Source organism: Varroa destructor, unplaced genomic scaffold, assembly GCF_002443255.2.
Source record: "Varroa destructor unplaced genomic scaffold, Vdes_3.0 BEIS01000002.1, whole genome shotgun sequence".
NCBI lineage: Eukaryota > Metazoa > Arthropoda > Arachnida > Mesostigmata > Varroidae > Varroa > Varroa destructor.
Genome location: NW_019211455.1, coordinates 34114654 through 34137640, shown reverse-complemented (window position 1 = coordinate 34137640; position 22987 = coordinate 34114654). Strand labels below are relative to the sequence as shown.

Here is a 22987-nt window from a genome sequence, read left to right as displayed (position 1 = left end):
CTGACCATGTACCTTTCGTGTCGTCGAAGACAACTAGCATATGTTCCGCATCAATGGTCATCCCTTTTAGTTCCTTTGGGGAATTCGCTCGAAACGTTACTATGCCGTAATCTTCTGGATGATTTTCCTGTTTTATCGTAGCCTATTTACTGATTTTTGTGGCTACTTTGTGGGTTTTCTCTTCAGCTGTATATTTGGAACTAGATTAATAAGGCGTCATAATTTTTGACTTTAGAGAGTCACTATTATATTATCATTATTTGATGGACATAAGAAAACTTTCTAAGACTAAACAAATTTATAATACAAATATCGTTCTAATAATATTGTATAATACTTATATATAATAATATATAATAATTGTCGTAGAACTTCTTGCATAATAATAACCCGAAGAAGCCCTATACGGTCATGATAATGACCGTATAGGGCTTCTTCGGGTATACCAGTCAAAGACGGAGCGTAAGAAGTGAGCCAGTTAACATAACCACAACGTCAGCAGCACTGGTATATGCCGTGGTGCTGCCGGCTACATAGCGAACAAAAGAAATTTTCTATAGTTGTTATTGATGGTATAATATAGATATTCTGTAGCATCCGTCATCGTAGTACAATAAAAAAAGGGTATTATGAGAAGTAGTAACGTCAAACCGTTCACCTAGGCCTATTACACAGCCCACTATCAATCACAGATAAAACAATCATTAATCAGTTACTATCCTACTCTTGTCCAACAGTCATATGGGTTGTCAATACCTAACAAGTTTACACAGGAGCTGAGCTCTGCCTATAAATTTTTACAAGCATCCCCTATCCAATAGATTCCCGCGCTGTAGGACATCCTTTCGTTGATCGCGGACATCCTTTCATATACATATCTCCTTCCAATGCTACAGTTATTGACGTGTCCAGCCTTTCTCAAGACCACCATGGTTCACCGACCTTTCGATAAAATTAAATCTTTACAGGTCATTTTTGTCGATAAAGTGTAAACGTAAATCGCGTCTCGTGTCCCTTGGTGGTCTTGTTTTGCTAAGTATTTTATTATTTAAGAAATATACGCAGCACTACCATGTAGGGCCGATTTACTCTGTCGAGGCATTTTCTAAACTCCTCTAATAGAAGGAACCTATCTTCTTCTGCAGGCTTTCGTCAGCAAGGTTATGATAAAAATTTTTGAAGAAATTAGACAGGCTATGACTAACTGAAGTTCTCAGTGGTCCTAATGAATTGTATGGTATAGATTCTATGATATTCTTATTAAGGAACAACATGCTGCACTACTAAAACTTTTCAAAATATTACAACAAGGAAGATTCTCAGCAATATTTCGTTCGGAAATGGAGGCATGGCTTTACGCTCTCCCTTAAATTTCTGCGCATATCTTGACAATACTAATATGCATATATGCGTGGAGCGAAATGTTGACTAGTTTTGCCGCACACCTACCAGTATGACACCAAGATAAACACTAGCCTTCATTATGGCCTTTCGTATGGGTTGAGTGCCACAACGACCAAACGCGACACCGGTTAATGCATCTCGCAGTACAAAGGTTCCATAAAACCGAGAACGCATATGCTAGTGATGATTGTCGCAGACTGGATGAAATTATGTTAAAGCCTGTATACAGGGTTAATATATAGATAGAGTAGCTATGTAATTGACGCTGTCTCTTAGACAGTTATGCTGTCATTTCAACATAAAAATATGACCGATGTTAATGTTATGCCCCATAAGACACCTTATCGTCGGCATAGTAGCTTTATGTCCACTGTTTAGCCACAAGGCGCTTTTTCAGACAGCATATGAAAGATAAGGTGCTTCGACAATTCTTGCATTAATGATTCTTAAGGGTGTCGTCGATTGTGTACATACAGAATTTGGCACGCTATTTCCTTTTTCGGCAGGTGTCCATTATGATATGTTGTTGCAACACAGCTTCTATGTTAGTGGTGTTGGCGTCTTTTGATTAACAAGACTTTTTAGCGATCAAGGCGTAACGCCTTGAATTATTCTTATGGAAAATTTTTACTTATAGTAAACTCATATAATATTTAGATAACCGCGCGTGATTGTTAGTAATAAAATTATTTGGAAGTAAGAAAATGTACCCAAACACCATTTCCGTTTCTAATAACTTTCTCCAGCTCTTGACCGCTACGTAGTGTACTCACACAAATTATAGAGTAAAACAACATAGAACACTGTGATATCATATTGGTACAAAAAACGCTTCAATGCCTATACCTAACTGTTTTATTATGTTATTTTTTCGTTTCTTACTGTTGCCGACAAAATTCGACCAACCACAATTTTCACCGTTTTTATCTCTGGCGAGAAATTTTTTACATGATTAATTTGAAACTCTTTACTTTTAGAATAACAATATTTCAGTCACTTTATTCTCTTAGTCCTCGTCACGTGCCAGTTTGCCACCGAGCACTATATGCCAACAGTTCGTGCCCTTTGTCCCTCTTTTGAAAAAGACGTTTGCCTGGTAAATTACGTTCGTCGCGCCTTACATACTAAGCACACCTGAGCACATTACTTATCATTTTTTTTAACCCAACTGCGATCTTTTTCGTCTTTTCTTGTCGTTCACAGGCACAGATGATTTTGTGTTATTTTGCCTGGGGCAGGTTCGAAACGATAATTCTAAAGGTCTAGGCACGCCATTCATGATTTAACGAACGCTGGCCATTGACTGCACCCTACAATATCTCCAGATTTAAGAAATAATGAGGGAGTGTGTGGCGATGGTGGGAGAAGTGCAGTTGTCTAGAAATGTGTAATATGAATGTTAGAACACTTCGTAGTGTCAAGCCCCGCAAAATAAAATGGGAATTGCATGCTTGTCCATTCCACCATCCCTAAATCAGTCTTTTGATGCAGCGATAAGAATATCTCCACGATAATCCATTGGAAACATGTTTACGTGCCTTAGACACACCTTAATGATATAATATTGCGAGAAGCTCTAATTAGATTCAACTTGGTAGCCAGTAGTCTCATGCATTGCTTAAAACAGTTTTACATAGTTAGCTTAACGTCGTCTTCGTCCTATTCCAATTAACAACTGCGAGAGTCACAGAACTATATTTCCTTATCTTTGTTTTTGAGATCAAGCCAAAGTCACACGCGCTTGCTCGACAAGAGAAATCTCCTGTCTCAAAGCTCAAATCGAATTCAAACCAAATTGAAGATACTCTTCAAGATCTAATATTTACTGACTTGAAATGTGCCTACGAGCGTACGTTGACTGTTCGACATTTAAAAGAAAAAAAAAATTTTAATGAGACGGCCTATGTAAATATGAATGGATACTATAAATCTAAGTTAGGACAATACATAGTGTCTTCTTAAATATAAATCGTTAAGTGTTAGAATTCTCATTAGATAGCAAAATCCGAAATTTATACGGTGAAGAAGACAAACCACGATAAGAACTAATAGGAATTATAAAATCACACCCAGTTAAACGTCCATGCATACAGGAACCCTAGATACAATAAATAAAATCCGATAACTTCTGTTTCAGCAGGTAGTTAATCCAATAAAAGCTGTCTGCAACGATCAATTTCACCCTTGACCTGTTCCGCGACATTGGCAGCAAGCGTAATATAAAATAATACGCGGAACAGGTAATATAAAACGATACCCCTAGCAACTGCTGGAGAATGACGGCTGTAGGCCAAGATGGCCTTACAAACATATTTAACAACGGCAGCCTACTGCCAGCAGGTGCTACAACAACCTGCTGTGACTTACCTTAAAAAGCACTGTCTACCGATAGAATGACCGTCTTTAGCGCAAGGTCATGCGGTGCCTGTCCTTTCTTCTCATACCCACAACCCTTGTGCCACCCAAAACAACGGAAGTCACTCACCAACACACTTGACACGCGTGAATTTGGCATCCCTATTTGACCAATATTCAAGTCAAACATGATATCAAGAGAACCATCTGCTTCACTCTTACTAATCTATCACCTCATTCTTGCCCTTCATTACACAACTCAGTGCTGACTCGCCAACGACCCGGAACACCACAGGCACAGTGAATTGAGCTTATTCTGCTCGCGAAGATGCAATAACTACTCTTGCTTTATCCAGTTGGAGCCAATATATTCTTCAAAACGTGTTCGTATTTCTGCCCCCTACTAAATCCTAATTTATCACTGAGACTTTGCGATGCGCCACAAATGAGGTGGTATATAATTTAACATTACCATCTCCACTGTTAAATCGTATATAGGGGACAAGTCTATTATATGATCGTTATCTCAAAAAACGTTTTTCGTCTCATTACTACTCGTCTAATTGCTACGCCAAAAAAAGTGTTATCGTTGCTTCGATATTGGCATATGCGTCAGTCTGTGTCGGGCAATCAGAGAGTGGTAAACGCGCCCATTTAACGCAATTTACTGTTTAAAAATGTTATCCAGTTTAGTGACGAAAGAGCAAGGCGACCACGTTTTCTATATGCATATGTCCATGCAACAACTTCTCAATTCAGTTTTCAAAATGTGGGGAATTTCGGAAAAAGATTTTTCTTGGATGTCAAAAATGTCACGAATAAGAAGACACTTTAATCGTAGTTTCACCTGATTAGTTGGTTACCCTGATCAGAGACATAAAAGTCGAACAGATTGCAAAATCACTTGCAGATGACAAAGATACACACTGAAACATCCACAGATATAATACAGGCACAAAAGCCAGATTCAGACTGTCTAGTATAGCCTTACAACAATTTCACATTCTCCTCCCAAAAATGGTTGAAAATGGTATTACAAGCCAGTTTGGTAAAGGTCGCGTGTTCTAATCTGGCTATAGTGCAAAGGTTTTCTCCAAAAATCTTCCTCAAGAATGTAGGTATCTACGCGCCGAGGTCAACGGCCACGACCTAACACACAGAATCGTTAAAGGTTTACTTTAGGAAGGAGAGATGTGTTTAATGAGAGAAAAATGCAATCATGTGCCAACAATGCCAAAGAAATACAAGAGGTTGTGTCACTACCGAACTGGGCCCCTGGGTTAGCTGCCGTTAAACAGATTTATAGGTACTCATGATATCCCATTAAACCTTGTCAGTCTGCTAATTGGCGATACCTGTGGACAGCATCGTGCTTCCCTTCGGCGTCAGCGTTAAGTTTATAAGCTGCGCTTGCTAGATCTAGTATGCTATACGCCCCCGAAGCATTGTCTCCATAGCGTCCCTAACGCAGTCGTTTCCTCTTCTTTTGGTGTGCACAGCAAATGTCTTTGCGATGATTCTCGACACTATGATATCCTTTATGTCCTTTCGGACGGAGCATGGATTTTCTCAATCTAACCTAGATTGCTTATTTACGAATTAGTTAACGTAGTGTTTGCGAATGTTGGTCAACGGAAATAATAGTAAAGTGCGCAGACATAATCTATGATGATAAATGAGAGAATCAAGTGGAAAAAATTATTGTAGAGACAGGGAATTACATTTTGCCTAATCTGCATGTCAAGCAGCGGGTGCAAAAAGAGAACATCTCACAGTGTACAACTGTTATGATTATATGATTTAATCCATCTAAATCTCCTAAATCTATATTCTCTGGTATTCTATTAAATACGCCCTTACACAAGAAAAAATGCAGAATGAAACATAAAGAATAATAACATGCGAAGGTTAAAGAGTCCAGTTAAAAAACATATTGGAATCTCTGTTTTTTAAAACAATATTTAAGGTTTTTTTAACTTCGATGTTGAGATATGCGTCTTCGGAAAGTAATATTATATATATATATATATAACTCGAATAAAATTTCATAACCCACACCAAATGATAGCCATTGATTTGTAGAACAAAACAAACGCGTTTAAATCGCATTAGAGCGTTCAATAGAATTTTAGAATGGGCTTATTTTACAAAATATTAGCGCGTTGATTGAACCGTTGCGGAATGCCATTTTTAAAAAAAAAGGTACAAAAAACCATTCCCGTACAATTGTCTTTATGTTTGTGCGAAGCTTGAAGTATAGACGTGTCAAAATGTGGAATACAGGTGCACGTCCTATCAATGTTGTGAATTTCAAAAGCTAATATGCATATGAAAATTAGGTGGTGCGAACTCAAAGCTTCTCCTTTGCTATTAACATCCATTCACAACTAATGAACACATTTGAAGGAGGGTATATTAGCACCGACAATAAACACATCTAGGGCAACTAAAAACAGCTATCATTGTAAAAAAATGAGACGAAAATTTAAGAAATACCCAGTGAAGTCACAGAGGTGCCAGCGATACTAATTATTTTATTCTAGATACACATCAAAACCTTGCGTATTGTAACATTGCGTACGTGAGTGCCACATCTGTTTCCGCAGCCTGCGTATCGAGATACAATTACAAATGACGAAAACCTGCCAGCCCGATTAAAAAAGAAATCGACCGAAGATATTGCGTCTACTGCTCTTTGTGAGGTGCGTCGCGTGATCAAGGTCAGTTATTCAACCTGACATAATGATAGCAGGCGATGCTAGCTTTTTGTGCCATTTCAGAACTCCATTGAAAGCTCTCCGGGACGGTCCAGATTAAAAATTCTCATCCTGAAGACAACTAACTTGAAACTATCAAACCAAACATCAATTTTTTTAAGTAAATTTTCTTCTGTTGAGTTAAAAAACAAACATGTGCCATTACCTTTGGGAGAAATATCATCCATAGGGCATACCATATATATATATATATATATTAAATATAAATCGTTCAAAAACATAAGAATTTCACCTTCTTGATTGCCTCAATACACGCCTGGAAAAACACATTATTTAAACGGTCAGCTGGGGTTATTAACGAAGCTTGCATTGTCACTCTTGTTCTAAAATTATTACGAGATGTATTTTAAAAAGAGTCAAGTAAATTGGCTTTCAGCGACCTTCTGTATATTCGAAAACCAGCTCTACAATACACTTCATTCATATTTGGTAGCTTATTCATTCCTCTGGGAGTGAGGCACCTCCGTTACATCAGTCTTATAAATTTATATTATAAATCATCTAATATTTCATAATTATTCGTTCACATGCAGCATCATACTTCAAAAGCATACGTTTATTTGATTTTTACATTCACATGTTGTGCAAGGTCTGACTTTTCACAATAAAATATCTACAGTCTGTAATAATAAAAACAATAGAAAATTCATAAACACATTTTTTCGAATCCAAAGCAATCGAAAGTTCGTTAATAAGATTCTGATAATGCTAACAAGCGGTGCTGAGCCTTGTTGTAATATGTATATGCTAGGATCATTGCTAAGGTATAATAGTATGGAAATTATCGTATGACTAATGAAACATTTTTTAATAACATAATTTTAATATGTTACAGGATATTGCAAAAAGTTACGATCAATCTAGCTTTTCGAGGACTCTAGAAAATTTGAAATTTAGAGCATTAGCAATATCATGTACAAGATCTAAAACAAGATATAATACAGTAAAGAGCGTTGGTAAAATCTTTGACGAAGCTCGCTACGTGAATCTTTGGCGTACTAACTTCGTTGTCAAGACCTACATTAAATGTTTTTCTATCCGCTTAGTAATCCGCTTTCCAATTTTGAAAGCCATGTTAAGTTAACAAGTTTGTCCTCACGGTAGTGACGCTTTTGTCTAGAATTTCTTTGGGCACCTTCAGGTACTTTTTCTATGTAAAAAAGTTCTCGAAATTACCCTTTATTGGTATAGCATCGAAGACTGACTAGGAGTTTAACCAGGTTAGATCTTGCTGGATTTATGAGAGGCTTCCCGAACAAGAGTAAGAAACAGCATGGTAAACATATAAGCGACTATTAAGCTTAGTGATTTTTTATTTTTTGATTCCTAGTCTTGCTACCGCTGAGATACGAACCAGCAAAGCTGTATGCTTGTTTGTTAATGGTTATCACGACTACGCACTTAAAGGTATGTGCATTAGCCACGCAGACCACGCCGTTCCTCACCCTAGGGACTAAAAGACGCGTGAGGTAGTCTATATTTAAAACTAGTAGTATATAATTTCCTGCTGGGAGCCAGCCGTCTAAAAATTCACCCTCACTGAGTACTTCAACTTGTTAAAAACCTCTCACATTGAGCTTTTGTTTTGAAAGTGATTCAGCGTTTCCTCTGGAGAACATCCCTTACAGAAGTTTATTGAGAATCTACGGGCACGACTTTCTCCTTTTTGAATCGTACTGTATCAATTATAATGAATTCTAAATATCGCAAATTTTACTTACAACTACTATTCATTTTCATTTTAACTTGGGCCTTGGCTACCCTTTCGAAAATAACATAACTATCCTAGTGATATGTGCTATGTCAGTTCCCGTGGCGACTCGTGGCGAAAAACTTATGAAATGACGCCGCAGGGTCTACGATTTCATTGAAAAAGGTTACTTTACAAGATTCTACCGTTAAAAAAACTAGCCTTTGCTTTTAAAACACGCACTTTTCATTTCTCAAGCTAAAACAGAAGTTCCCGCGCTTTTTTACTGAGTGCGAAAGACTATATTTTTGTCCCTGTAACAATGAGTTATCATGTTATATATCCCCGCTTACTGTTCACGACCTTTTTCCATCTATCTACCAATCTAATTATTATTTCTCGCCAAAAATTTACAGGGTTGATGTTGAAGATCTCGTGGTTTCTGATTTGGTCTACTAGTGATCGTGAAAGGCCAAAAGTCGATGGTTAACTCCAAGAGAGCCGCTTTGACGGTGTTTGCTTAAGCGGCCTCACATTGTTTTTTTGTTGGGCTTTGGGATTTTATCTGTTGGGCCTTTTTCCTTGAATAACTTGGTCGACTCGGTAGCAACTGGATCAAATAAACGTACTAATCAATTGTCTACTTTGCGAAAAGCAATTCCCAGTGAATCAAGCTCTTGCAGCCTTACGACTTTTTATCGTCGGTAACAATTCTCTACGAACTTACCGAACAACTTTCGAGCAATCTTTCCACCGATAACTACGTTACGGTACACTAGGTAAATGATTATTTTTGCAGTGCTTTAGGCTCACCAAAATCCCGATTAAAGAAGGCATGAATTTTTGAAGCGCTATTTTGAGTTGAAATTGCACTGTAAAAAAAAGTACCGTTACAGCACGTTAATAGAGCAATAAGAACGCTTTTAAATGTATATTTTTGGTATATCAAAGGTAAACAGCAAGTGATAGCAATCGGAGAAAAAAGTTTTATGTGCGGGACGCCAGAAATACAAGAAAGCTATACTGATTCGTTAGCAGAAACCAAATATGGTGATCAAGCACACGGATGCCCCGCGCGCTATAAGATTTACAAATGTGTCAAAGATATTAAAAGGTTAATAAAAAAACAGAAACTAGTGCAATGGCTTGCGTAAAAAAAGAACGTGTAAATGGCTTGAACGAATTTTCTGTTTTAGAAATAATTTATTAACAATATGTCACATATATAACTATTTCACTTATACACTTAGACCTAGCTCGAATGTTTCAACCCACTGTTTCATCGATATGAAAAAAAAAGAAATAAAAGTGTTGGATATAATAAAAAGTCATATTTTCTATTGTTAATCTGGTGCTATGTCGGTCCTTCAGATTCAACTAGAATTATTAGCGGGTCCCTAAAAATTAAAAAAAAAACGTCAGTTTAGTTGGTTTTATTCTTAGGTCATGAAAATTTGGTGTAAACATCTAGAAGAGATCTATGGCTAAGAACTTTGTGCAACATGGTTATGGCATATTCATTCAACTGTGTTTTGGCTGTGAGCGTAATATTATAATAATCATCATACGTAAGTGTTGTCGACTTTGTACCCATGACTAAGTCTAGATCGCAACATTTTATCGTTTGTATATATATAACAGGCGTTTAAATGTAATTTACTCATGCTGCGCATCCAAACTTGTATTGGCACGAATTGAAAATGGTAAAGGAAAGGTCTAAGAAGTAGGGCTTTCAAAATCGAGAAGACATGTCCATAAAAGATTTCGCACTTCACAAAGCTACGAGACCAATTTTAGGTTAGATTTTTTCATGCGAGTAAGAATGACTTCCGTTCTGATGATAAGGGAATTTGGAGCCTTCTGTAAGCGGCCTTCGCGTCGACACCTAGGTAGGCACATTGGAACTCTGTCGCAGCGAAGTATGCGACCATTCTGGAGAGGGTACTGCCCTCTTTTCGGTAAGGGATAGGGAAGGGTAAAGTAGTTCTCCTATCCTTTCACCGCGGACTCGGAGCGCCACGAGGCCATCAGACTGCCAGCCGGCCTCCCTGAGGTTAAGGTGTGGCGCTTGGGGCCTTATCAATTGTATCCCAGTTTAACTGTGGTGTATCTAGTACACCTTTATTTAGCAAAATCGTTGGTAATTCCCGCAGCGTATAATACACACCAGCATATTTTTGTGGTCTGTGCAGCCGTGAAATGCTTAAATACTTGTGATGTCATAGTGTTAGGTAACGCTTTGTGATTGATCCAGATAAAGATCAACGTGTTTACTAACCGAATATGATCTAATCTGTTTGGGATAACGCGCGTGATGATTGTTCGGTGACAAGGATATTGGGTAGAGGATATTTACTTTTCACGTATACTATGAGGACAGCGGAAAGAAACGCGAACTCAGGTTTTACGGTCCTGTTCACAATAATATTTTTTTTTACATATGGGCAGACAGCATCGCCATTTGAAGACGACGAATTGACAGGTAAGAGTTTTAATCGTATTCTTAGAACTATCAGCTGGAGGCTAGTCCCCGTTGGAGTTTACCGATTGGGTAATTGTAGTGTGATCTTACTTTTTTGTAGTACATATGACGTCGTCGATACGTTTCAAATCATTTTCGAACCTATGTCATTGAGACATAATTTACTAGCTTCCTGCTCCTTTGCGGGTGTCGTCGTCGCTCACATTATTACGACACATCATGAAATGATCGTCGCTTTTGGTCCTCCATCCCTCACTCAATGCTTTTGTTCAAGCAAAACGGATGGCAACATTTGCGTAGAGCTTCGAATAGGTAGCCTTCCGTGTTTGGCAATATAATCGATCGTGCGTTGGCCAATATTGTGAGTCGGTGGCCAAATAGTTTGCTATTTTTATTGTGTTAGATTTTATACAGTATCTCAATAAATTCTGCTAGCTGGTCGTTGGTTACTTATAGGTTCTTACTGCATCAGTATTTTGAAAGAACACGACATTTCCCTAAACTGAACCCGGCAACTATAGATATATGTAGTGTGAGGGAATAGACAGTTAGTTCACAATGCTTGCCAATAATCTCTAAAGTAGATGTAACTACTGAAGTGGATATAGTGCGGCCACCTGATATAAGGGGGTATTGCTTAGCTGAACTAGATGAAATTACTGGATGCAAGCCTCATAACCTAGTGCTTAATTAAGGCAGTGCTAGATGACGTAATATAACGACGACCTGGTGTGAAATAATGAGATTGGTACGTAAAGGGCGGACCTAAGATTTCATAAGAAAAGGGTGAGTCTTGCTTGACGTGAAGGTCCGACGTACTGCCTTGCATTCGTCATTTGGCTTTTCAAGAAAAAATACATAACCTTCAGCAAATGAGGTCCATGCTCGTCTGCGGGGCACGGCTTCGATGACGCAATTTCATTAACTTCTGAATTGAAACAGTTTTTACCACAACCTCATTAAAAGAAAGTTGTTCCTCAATCAGAGTTCTTGTTACAAAAAAAAAATATGTAAAGGAGATGTTACGCACGAAAAAATGTAGCTATGTAAGAAGTATCGTCTTTATTCAAGAACAAATATAGAAAAAAAAATAAAGAAAAAGGAATAAAGACATGCGCGTCTTGAGAACCCGTAGCTCCTTTGTGCACTTCAATTCTGCTGAATAGAAGCTAACACTATTGGTGAATCATAAAAAAATAAATTATATTTATTAAATTTAGTTTTTTAGAATAATTAGTGTGAATTATTTCTGAGCTTCCCATTAGAGCTAAATATCTGCAATCATTTCATAAAGTTAATACCTTCCGCCTTCATTTGTTATCATTCAGCCGCTATTTGAGATAGCAAGGTATTAGAACTTCCATTATGAGAAACCATGAGATACATTCTGCTCGATACGAGGGAGTGTGTTGCAGAAAGACAACCCTCTAGGTTGACTGTCTGACTATACGACAGCAAGTACTAAGGATATGGGATCGTTCACTATAGTCCATGATTGACAGCGAAGAAGAAGATAAACATGTACTGTTACGATAACCAGTACTTTGTATGAATGTGTGAACAAAGGAAAGCCTTTTTGTATATCTTTACAAAAAATAAATTTAGAAACGATAAGTCACCCGATTGTGGCTCTGAAACAGAGCACCCCCAGGCTAACAAAGTCACCCTAATTTCAAAAATCTACCAAGGCCGTGTCTACACGGTTACGGAAAACTAAAGGTAAAGTTAAAGTCCTGCCGTTAGGCATTCCATCAGACGGCCCGCCCCTAGTACGAGGTGAATGCTGGCTCCCAAATCGCTAGGATAGAACGCGGCGGTGCCACGGCGGGGTTCCCAATATGGCCTTAATTCAGATATACGATTAGTACTGAAACGTTTGGCAACCCCAGGTAATGGCGAATATTTGCAGTTGTCCTTTACAGTGTCTAAATTTACGGAAAACGTTGCTCTTTATTTAGAGCACGAACTAAAGGGTTAAAATAATTTCGCCTTACTATTATTATTACTTTCACCTATATCTGGGCGAAATGCACTGGCATTGAAAGTTTCTAGCAAAGTATACCGCAAATTGCGAGCATTCAACTTCTGGGGCCATCTAAACTTAGCTGAAGTAAGATTCCGCAAGATGCTTACATTGAGCTAAATCATGAAAAGCTTGGCTTAACCTATAATTTTGCCAGCAGTCTTTCTCATGCGGCATACTAGATTACAACGGCTTAGTTTTTCACCTGTTGCGGCTATCGATTTTATGACGACCGGTACATTGAACACATAGGCGCATATAGCTTTTCATCAACCATGTAAATATGCTCTGTTTGTAAGTTGTAGCTGCTACTACTAGCCAGTTCTGATATAATAGGGAGATGGCGCATATTCATATTTTCCTGGTATCCGACAAAACTGTTTTTCTACTTATTGCAATATCATATCATTATGCTATACGGCAAGAAATTAATCGTCAAAATTTACTAAGCCTGTCATATGCAGCGAAACCGATCCTAATCCTTAATTATGTAAAGAGAACACAATATATAGCTCCTTAAATTATTATATATACTGAAAATTAAAATACAACGTGAGTAACGTAGAGATATTTTATGATGTGAACTTAATACGAAAGTTATTAATATATGTAATAATTATTATTAATTACTAATGTAATGTTATTTTATTTAGTGCAATGTTATCTAACGAATCTTTAATTAAAATAAAGCGTAATACGTACAAAACTATTCAAATTTTACGATACACGATATATTCTACGAATCGAAGTCTTACGTATGAATCAAAGTATGAATTACATTGGTCCTTCATGTATTTATCGAGGGCATTCCATGAGACAGCTGGCTTTCAGAATGTAACGAAAGCTGGCTCCCAAGTCGTCAGGAAATTCTGAATGTCAAAATAGTCACCTGCAAGCCTGCCCAAATGCACAGTTTTCGCTGTATGGCTCAGTTGGACATCCGCTTGGTCGAGAGCAGCTGGTCCGTTTTGGGCTTCTAACGGACTGGAGTCAAAGGATGTAAACCGACACGAATATCAGTTCCGGTAGTTAATTAGCCAACTAAGTTAAGTCACCGGCTTTACAAATGACAAAAAGGCCTTTTTAATTGATTTTCTCGTCTCAGCATGACTCCTCAATAATCATGGATACATCTCTGAGTCACTCAAATCGCTGGACTTTTAAAAATACAGTTAAGGGGAGAACGTACTAGCGCGATTTTTTAAAACTTTTTTTAAAGATTTATTAAGTGAATTTTTTTCTGCCAACCTCGCATGTTCAATAGGTTCATCATGTTGGAAAAGCTTGCCATAGTCGTTGACCTAGCATATAAAAACGGCCTTCTCCTTACTTTAATCACAGTTCGTATCAATAAAAGGAAGCTCTCAATTATGACTCCTCAAGAGTTCTTGCAAAGATTGAAATACCTCATTAGCTTTTTTTTAACACCTCCGACGTGTTCTTTTTATCTGATAGCTGAATATACCAAAACTAAGAGTTTTCTTTTTATAAATTTTTACCAAATTCTTAGGGGCTCATTGTGAACGGCATATTGCAGATATTACCCTTTTCCTAATAGTCCAATAGGTAGTAATTCAATACGGTTGATAATAGCTTGTGGAAGCCCCTCCCTCGTTTTGGAGCTCTTCGGTTTTGCTTTCCTCTCAACTTTCGAGTATGCCATGTTAGCCTACAGCATTTAACCGTAGGAAGTGCGCTGCATGAGTCGTGCAAAGAGCAATATGAAGCTGTGTTTTTATTACCTTTACAATCAATTTAAACTCCTACAAAAGTATGACTACAGCTGCCATAGAGTCCTCGCCTTTCCCTTCTCGTAGATATCACCTTAGCGAAAAGTTAACCCCTTTATAACCAACGAGTAAGATCGCAAACTAAAAATACGGAATCAAATTTACGTACAGCTTTCTATACAGAGTCCCTATAATAACAGAACCCGTTAGCCGTAAGAGTAAACATTGCTTTAATTCTTAAGCGAACAGTTCTCAGACCAACCTCTTCGCAGTAAGGTCGTCTTGACGATCCTAGACGGTTTCAACAATCTTCTTGCGTTGCTTTTGCTAAAATCAAGCGAAAAATGGATAAAAGTGTTTTCGATGGCTTAAGCCCAGAATAGCGCAATTTTGTGATAACATCACATAAACTTAGATATTTTCAGTAGACAACTTTTTCGTGATGTTAGACCAGTCCCTTCTACAATGTTTCGGTATGATGTTCTTGCTTCGTAACTTACGCGGATCTCGAACACGCTTTGCATGCCGAAAATAGTTGGCATAGCAATACTCCTTAAAAATTGCAGAAAACAAGGAAATCAATAGCACCAGAAAAGACAAACGTTCCATTATAGTATATATTTCAGTCTCGTCTGACAAAATGACGAAATCAACTCGTTGAGAAAAGATTGAAGCATCAATGACAAAACATGCATTTGAACGATTACCAGAGAGAGGATCACTGTGCTGGACCTTCATCATAATAGTGCGCCTTGTCGTATTCTAAATTCATCACAATCGCAGTTTACATGTTTTCCACTCAACGCTTTAACGCTACGCTTCTCGAATAAGTAGCTGATGTAAACTTTTTAAATTGGTCGACTACAATATATATATATATATATATAATACAAAGGGCTCATATATAAAAAATATCGTTCACTTCATGATGTATCCACAGGTATTTAATGGAAATCAATGTGGTTTATTTGCGTAAATTTCAGATACCCTGTTAGCCAAGTAAAGGTTGTGACATATCACATATTAGCGTACTAGTGGCCCAGATAAATTCGCTGCTACTATGACCTCATCAGTTTGCTTGTCACTTAGCGCAGCATCCATTAGAATCCTTCACATGGGAGTTTGCGTTTATAGCTGAAAAAGTTTAAGCGATTTAGAAATGTCGCCTTAGCTGACATTTTGTAATGATGAAAACCGAATAAAGCTGCTCGTAAATAGCAGTGTGCGAACTATAGATAGATCAAAGCAATCTAATGACACTGCTGTCACCGCGACAATAGAATGAATGCTAAACGTGGGTCAGTCCTTATCGATCTGAAAGCCTTCTCAGCAACTGGACTTCTTGCGCTGAACCTAATGTTTTAATGACGCTTTCAATGCGAAGCACCGTCAAAACATTAGGTTTGGTCACATTGTAGCGGTCACGTCTTATACACGCATAACTAAGAACTTACCTTTGCACCTGTGTTTCCTTCACTAAACTAAAAAGCAGGTGAGGTGATATATGTTGAAAACACAATATAGGGATATTTTGTGTCCTGTTAGGAGTTAACTGTCTGAAACAGCAAAGAACATTTCGGCTGCTGCGGCCAGATTTGATGACATAATTACCGATATAAATGCCTAATTGTACCAAACTGAGGCTAAGATGACTTGCTGGACTCTTCTTTTAACGTTTGCGATTTAATTTGCAACGTTTGTATTCCAAATGCAGCTTGTATATGAGAGCCACTTAATTTCACTAAAGAAGAGATCACATAACCGTTGGTGATATTTAACATAAGTGGTTAAAGACACACTTCCTAGTATTGATTTCAGAAACTATGTTCACGTCTAACGGATAGGTTTACAAGAAATTTTGGAATAATAATTTGGGACGTAAATTCAAAACGTTATCTTTTAAACCTCGATTTTGCGCATAGTTGAAGCTTCTTGGACTCAATATTTTCGCTAAAAATCTTGCTTTTGGAGCTATGGTGACCATTTTGTATATTGTAGAAAGCAATAACAGCAAACCATATCTATGCAGTGAACTACTACAAGTATACGAGTTTCAAAACGATAATTGCAGTTTGATTGGAGCAGTGATAAACCTTGTCATAATTTTCCAGTTTTCTTAATTTCTTTTTAACTTTAATGTGAAGTTAAGGCCACTGTGTGAAAGAATTTAGAAATGATTTTGATCTAGTCGTTTGATTACTGAGCTAGAACTGCAATATTATACATAACAGTGAATATATTATTAAACGAGGAAAGGCTCCTCCGTCGAGAACCTTTGCTTTTGCTCAAGGCTAAACACGGTGACAATGTCAGACTCTATATAAGAATTTACGCGTACAGTACCTTTGGCACCTAAATTTATCATTATAGATCCTTAGCGGTGGCCGTAATACAGTACGTTGTAATTTACTTATCGGTAAAATTGCAAATTTTTGCATCAAATATGTGATAAATCTTATCACATGCGAATTTTCACCACGAAACGACTCAATAATGTCGTCAACATGGTAATGGGTCAACGCCCGCCATTTGGGAAAAGGTAGCAAAAGCAAAGGCTATTTACAAAAAATTATTATTGTAATTATAAAGTTGAGTTAACATTCACCAATGTTAAAAAAGATATCTAAAGACAGGAGTGTATTTTACCAGAAACATTAAACGTATTAAATAGCAACGCATTTGATGAGCGCCGAACGGGAAATAATTTCTCGTATAAAACGCAGCAAGAAGACGTATTTTCGCCTCTTGTGTGCAGCCTATTGCTACTACTATAGCAGTACCACTATGATTATGCCATTTTTCATGATGTTGATAAACTAAAGACCTTCAAGCAGTGAAGCGAAGTTACAGTTGGGGCTATCTAAATGCACCATTTACTTACGATACCCTGAAAGTGTGCGGCAGACAGTTGACCAATTTCAGGAGAAATTGGAAATCACAACTATGAGAGATCGCTGCAGATAGAATATGTTGAAAATCACCGTCTTCCCTATTTTGGCTGATTAAAAGGAGCTTTCAGACTATTACAGATCAAGGCACCTCACCAACCAGGTTTGATTTCTGCTGCCGTTTAAAGCGTTGATTCCGAATGACACAATGCAAAAGGCTCTGGAGGTTGCAACTGATCTTAACCTACACAAATGCCGCTGAGCTTTACCTTCGCGTGTACTAAGAAAATTGACATTTGTTTGGCCAACAGTCTTTTTCTCACTCTATTACACCTGTAACCGCCCAATAAGAGGTATTATCTATATCAGTCTTAATACCGAAGATTATTAAATTTTCGGTATTAAGACACGAGCTAGCTAGATCGTCTGTCAGAAAAGGCCAAGAAGCAGCAGAAGTAAGACAAAGAAAGGAAATTGCCTGAAGCCTTGCTGAAGGCTTTTGTCGATCTCTGATGTGACCTGAACATTACTTGGCGAAATACAATATCATCTAACAGCGAAAGAGCATCGCCTGATGTGTTGCCCTTTGAACTTGTAGAAACGGTTCTCACCGACAACCAGTTTTCACCAGTTAGTGGCCTTAACTAAGCTGTGTTTTAAAGGGAAAGTTACTATGTGTCGAGATGGCGGAATATGTGTTATACACATTAACTTGCCTAAAGCCGGCTGTATAAAACAAGACCGATAGGATGTCACGAGCGATGTCTTAGGCACATGTGCTTCCTTGCATTTAGATAGTTGTAAAAGGTGCAGAAGAAGGCGTTGAGAAAGTCGCATGCGAATGTCAATTGCACACGCGTCGAATGTACTCAGCATCTCAGGTAGCACCATATTTTCTAGCGATCTGGCTAAAAAGGATTAGGTCCCTAACATGAAGTATAACCATCGTTGATGTCCAAGCTATGGGGGGCGGGCTATGATTGAGATAGGTCATATCATTTAGTAGCGTAAGATGGACAGATGTCTACTACCTAGTCGACGATTTAAAATTTTTGCCTTATTGCCTTATAGGTCTCGTGTGCCGGGCAAGGATGCTCTTAAATTTATCAAAAACTTGGGGAAGAGGCCTGGTCAATTAAGCCTAGAGCCACTATCGATAGCCTTTTCAAAACAAGATGTGGCTTTAGAGCTACAGCGCGAGCCAACAATTATGTTGGCTGGACAGCACGTCACAAATTGTAATGAAAATAATGTTAATATGGTCAATAGAATCATATTATGAACGAATGTATTTTTCTTTGTAGGGCTGAAATACAAATTACAAAAGGATAGATATATGAACAGCATTGTGTAGAACTATTTATACTATGATTTATTTAGCAACGATTGTCTCTGCATCATAACTGGAAGCATACTGATTAATTCTATCATTACACATCAAACGATTATTAAAACGGACCTGAGCCGTGATCATTGAGATCATTGAAATATATTGAAAGAGAAGCTGCGCTTTTATTTTTCCTTTCGGCGCAAGGTCTTAGCCCAAAACCAGATGGGTCCAATCCGACGCGTATGAAAATACGGTGCTGCCTGAAACTTCATCCTAAGCCGGTATAAAATTTCCTCAAGGCCTTCTTTTGCATCTTTTATTACTATCTGTGTTGTAAGCAAACACATATGTCGATAAAATAGTTCTGCTTTGAGCCGAGGTAGTTCTAAGACAATTCACAATGCGCGTATGATATGCAACGGAAGTCGTCTACACCTTAATACGCAAGTAAACGCAGTGATAAGATTTAGAAGCTTTTTTGTAGGCAAATTTTGATTCAGTTTGATTATAAATTCCATATTTTTCACTATACCCACTAAGAGGCGATGCTATAATTCAATAAAAATTAGTATCATTCGAGTTCACATACATTTTAAATATATTGTTGGACCTCCAGCCAATTGCCTCGTTTAGAGCAAAAAATGTACCTCATTCAAGAGGCATGGGCTGTAAATAACATAATTACCGAAAGTTAGAACTAAGAGGAGTAGCTTACAGTTGACTAAGTAGTTTGGTTAATAGAGACATCATTAACTTTCGTCTGTATGTGGTTTCTTTCGTCGTGCCTCGCCACCTTTTTTTGATTTCGCCTCCAGGGGCTCTCACTATTGTTGAGCTGTGGCAGCGTCAACTAGGATTTTTCTCTTTTGAAGTTTGCTTTTCTTAGAAGCCATCAGCGAAAAAGACGAAGGCGAACAAAAATAATTCAGAAACGCTGCTGACTTACGGTTATTTCTTGTCTTCGTGAATGCCAGTAGGCAGGTCGCCTCAGACGCTTCACCAATAAATAGTCTTGAGTTCACTGTTCTTCGTGGGGGTTCCGCAGCGGTGGTCGCCAGCCGTTAACGTATTACTGCCTGCTCCAGGGGCGGGGGAGGGGTTACAGAACTGACAACGCATTATTATTATTCACTATTGTATATATACAGATTGAGAATTACATCAAATTTCAAATGTCTGAAGTGTATTAGAGGCGCCAAAAATGTCGCTGTATACCTATTGTCTACTGGGATGAGAATTATATATTATCCTAATAATCAAGCTAACCTGTAAGTAATAAATATACTTTGCTTTGGATTTCGAAAATGAGTTTCGGATCGAGTGATTCTAAAATAACATATTTAGCCAACTGAATGTTGAATCTTTAAATTGTTCTACTAACTTTTTCGTTAAAAGGCAAAAAAAATATCAATTTGACTACAACCGTTTTTACAAGAATCATAACTTGCCATTCTACATATGCCAGAATCTAAAATTTGTAAAACCACTAAACTGCCCCGCATGAAATGCAGATCTTAAACCAGTTCTTTTTTTTGTAGCAGGTTGCATAAATGACATATGAACCTTTTTGTTCGATATACTATGAGACATATAACCCTGCAGAGCTTTAAGCTTGTAGGCTGATGTCATAAATTCAATAGTTATAGATGTTATAAAATTTTGCGTCAACAAAATGTAAGTAAATTTGCGCATTAAACTTATTTACATCTCGATAAGAACATCTAATAAACTAATATATGCTTCGAGTTTTATGCTATTAAGCATTATTATGATTGGCTTTCGGTACGAAAGAAGTGTGCTTACGTCTGGTTTTCAAACTATATGTAGGTGTTTAGACCCTAGTCGACATTTGATCTAGAGTTCTTCATAAGTGCCGGTAGAGCCTTTATTTTCATATCCACGGAAGCCATGAGATGCACAAGATCGGCATTCAAGCTACGCAACTACATGTGTCCTTCCGGCATTGACAATATATTGTACATTTTATCTCTCGTAGGAAACATTTGTCCTTTCCAAATTAAGCATTTAAATACTTGATACTTTAGGTCATGGCCGTTAATCTCGCAGTGCAGGTGGATATTTTTACGGGAAAGACCTTTTTATGTGGATACCTCATACGAGGTTCATGCCAAACTGGTTTATTCTACCATAGTCAGTCATCATCGAGACGCCCGGTTTTGAACCCAGCCCACTTTACATGCCTGTAATTTTAGCCGCTAAACACCATTTGCATCAACTATTAATACGATGAGCTATTGCGTTGTAGTCATTTCATGGTGATTATTTTGAGCCTATATTACCTCAGGTTTACATTCTAAACATGAAGAGTTTAACGACAACTATTCATACAGTTAGGCTAACATCTGGCTCAAAAAAGAGGCTGATGAAACTAGTTTTTAAATCATGTTTTAGTAGTAATATGAGAATACTCGCTCCCGAATATGCATTCCTGAAAAATCTATTTCCTAAACAATAAGCCAGTACTAGATCTAATGGCTATTAGGAGATACTTATACTACACAGTGATACAGTCTTCAGTATTGGTTTATATACTTTATTTTTGTTATATTATTGCGGAGATACCAACGTTATACCTAAATATTCATAGAAATCTAGCAGTTCCAAAACATCTTTACTTTTGCGAGATCAACATACAATAATACAAAAACCACATAGAAGCAATTGTAGCGTGTATTTGACACTTATTTTCTACTACGAACCTTACTAGCAAAGTTTCAAAATTAAACAGATTTAATATTCAGTCTTCAAAGTGACCAGACAACATCGACAGCAGCTATTACAAAGGCTGCAAGAATTAACAATATTTTCTAGGACGCTGCCTAAGTAATTGCTATCAAATGAATGTATCTGTGTACTTTAATCATTGTGATACGTGTAGTATAACATAAATTAAAAAAATAAATGTTGAGCATTAGCCCGCTTATAGGATGCTAAAAAAATAATTATGTTAAATGATAATCTAGTGTAAATTACCCCTTGTAGAAGTCATAAGGTTATGCTTTACTTTAGCATAATAATATATAAAGGAGAGTATGATATTTCCAAAGCAAATTCCGCATCGCCCCTTCGAATCGGAATGGAAGATGCTGAAGCAGGAAATAGCAGGCTCAGATTATCTATAATATTAAATTATTTCGTTAATTAGCTTACTGTTTTTCAATATAACCCTATCTATTAACCTTAAAGTTATTTATTAAAACTCATTGAAATAGCCTTAAACAAAAAGTAATATTTTAGTCGAATCGGTTCCGGTAAGTAGTCGAGAAAATATACTCGCAGGGTGATATTTTGGTGTTTAGGCTTTTGATTTCACGCCTCAAATCAAACGCACTACGTATTTCACTTCGTTCTGAAAATAGGCACTCAATTCTATCATTTTAATTTCTACATAGAAAAAGGCTTCCAAAAGTGATCAGTACCCTCAAATGTGGACTATTGGCTATCTTCGCTTGACAGAAATGTATGTTATGCGTTTACCCAACAGATCAAGGAATTTGAAGCTTTTACGTGGTGTGTTAAATGATCCTAAGTGTTGTAGCATAATTGATTAAAAAAATGGGTTTGTTGCCAAAACACAAGCGGTTATCACAAGATAGCTAAGTGATATGTTAAATGTATTGAAGTATAGGTTGCAGAATCGCTATTGTTGAAGGTAGGTACAGGAAAAACGGTGGAAAACGGCAACACAGAACAAAGATAGAGTAACTTTTTTTATAACAATTTTTATTACTTATTATTGCAGAACCTACAATAGCGATAATGGGAGTACTCGGAGAACGTGTGAATCTCCCCTGTGATATCCACCCGAATACCACTGATGATGAGGTATCTCTCGTTCTTTGGTATAAAGACGATCATACTACTCCAATATACTCTGCAGATGCTCGCAAAACAAATCTTCGCAAGGCCCACCACTCACCTGCAGGATGGCTGGCCCACAGGGCATACCTAAAAACTGAAGTGTCACCATCTGTACTACAAATGACACCCCTACAAGAGGGCGACGAAGGTCTCTATCGGTGCCGCGTGGACTTTAAGAAAGCTCGCACGAGAAACTATCAGGTCCAGTTAGGAGTAATTCGTAAGTAAATACAGATAATCACTTAGGTATGCACATATTACAAACATGTCAATATAGGTATTGTTTCGAATGGCCCAGTGTTAAAGTTGTGTTAAGAGACGCTCTGACGCTTAAAAGTTCAAAAGCGTTCAGCTTTGTTCGAACGTTTTAATCATGAAAATAACAGTAAACCTTTTCAAATACAGTCTCCGTTTTTAAAAAAATTG

At 37.5% G+C, this 22987-nt stretch overlaps 3 protein-coding genes across 12 annotated transcripts in view; 1 reads left to right on the top strand and 2 right to left on the bottom strand.

Moving 5' to 3' along the window:
- The window catches only part of LOC111244215 (putative fatty acyl-CoA reductase CG5065), a 113200-nt gene extending 109306 nt beyond the window's left edge, over positions 1 to 3894 (bottom strand). For both annotated transcript variants that reach the window (XM_022791039.2, XM_022791040.2), the window contains exon 1: positions 3772 to 3894. The gene's annotated coding sequence lies outside the window, so the exon portion shown is untranslated. The remainder of the gene's footprint in view (positions 1 to 3771) is intronic.
- LOC147757707 (uncharacterized) overlaps positions 1 to 4027 on the bottom strand; it is a 42095-nt gene extending 38068 nt beyond the window's left edge. For all 5 annotated transcript variants that reach the window (XR_015320840.1, XM_086979867.1, XM_086979868.1 and 2 more), the window contains exon 1: positions 3890 to 4027. Coding sequence is in view for 4 of the 5 variants with exons in the window: in XM_086979867.1 (XP_086835993.1) it covers positions 3890 to 3949 (60 nt within the window). In the remaining variant the exon portion in view is untranslated. The remainder of the gene's footprint in view (positions 1 to 3889) is intronic.
- Positions 4028 to 10244: 6217 nt separating this feature from the next.
- The window catches only part of LOC111244526 (protein turtle-like), a 51307-nt gene continuing 38564 nt past the window's right edge, over positions 10245 to 22987 (top strand). For all 5 annotated transcript variants that reach the window (XM_086979771.1, XM_086979769.1, XM_086979770.1 and 2 more), the window contains exons 1-2: positions 10245 to 10708; positions 22443 to 22781. In XM_086979771.1, the coding sequence (XP_086835897.1) occupies positions 10597 to 10708; positions 22443 to 22781 (451 nt within the window). In that variant the 5' untranslated portion in view covers positions 10245 to 10596. The remainder of the gene's footprint in view (positions 10709 to 22442; positions 22782 to 22987) is intronic.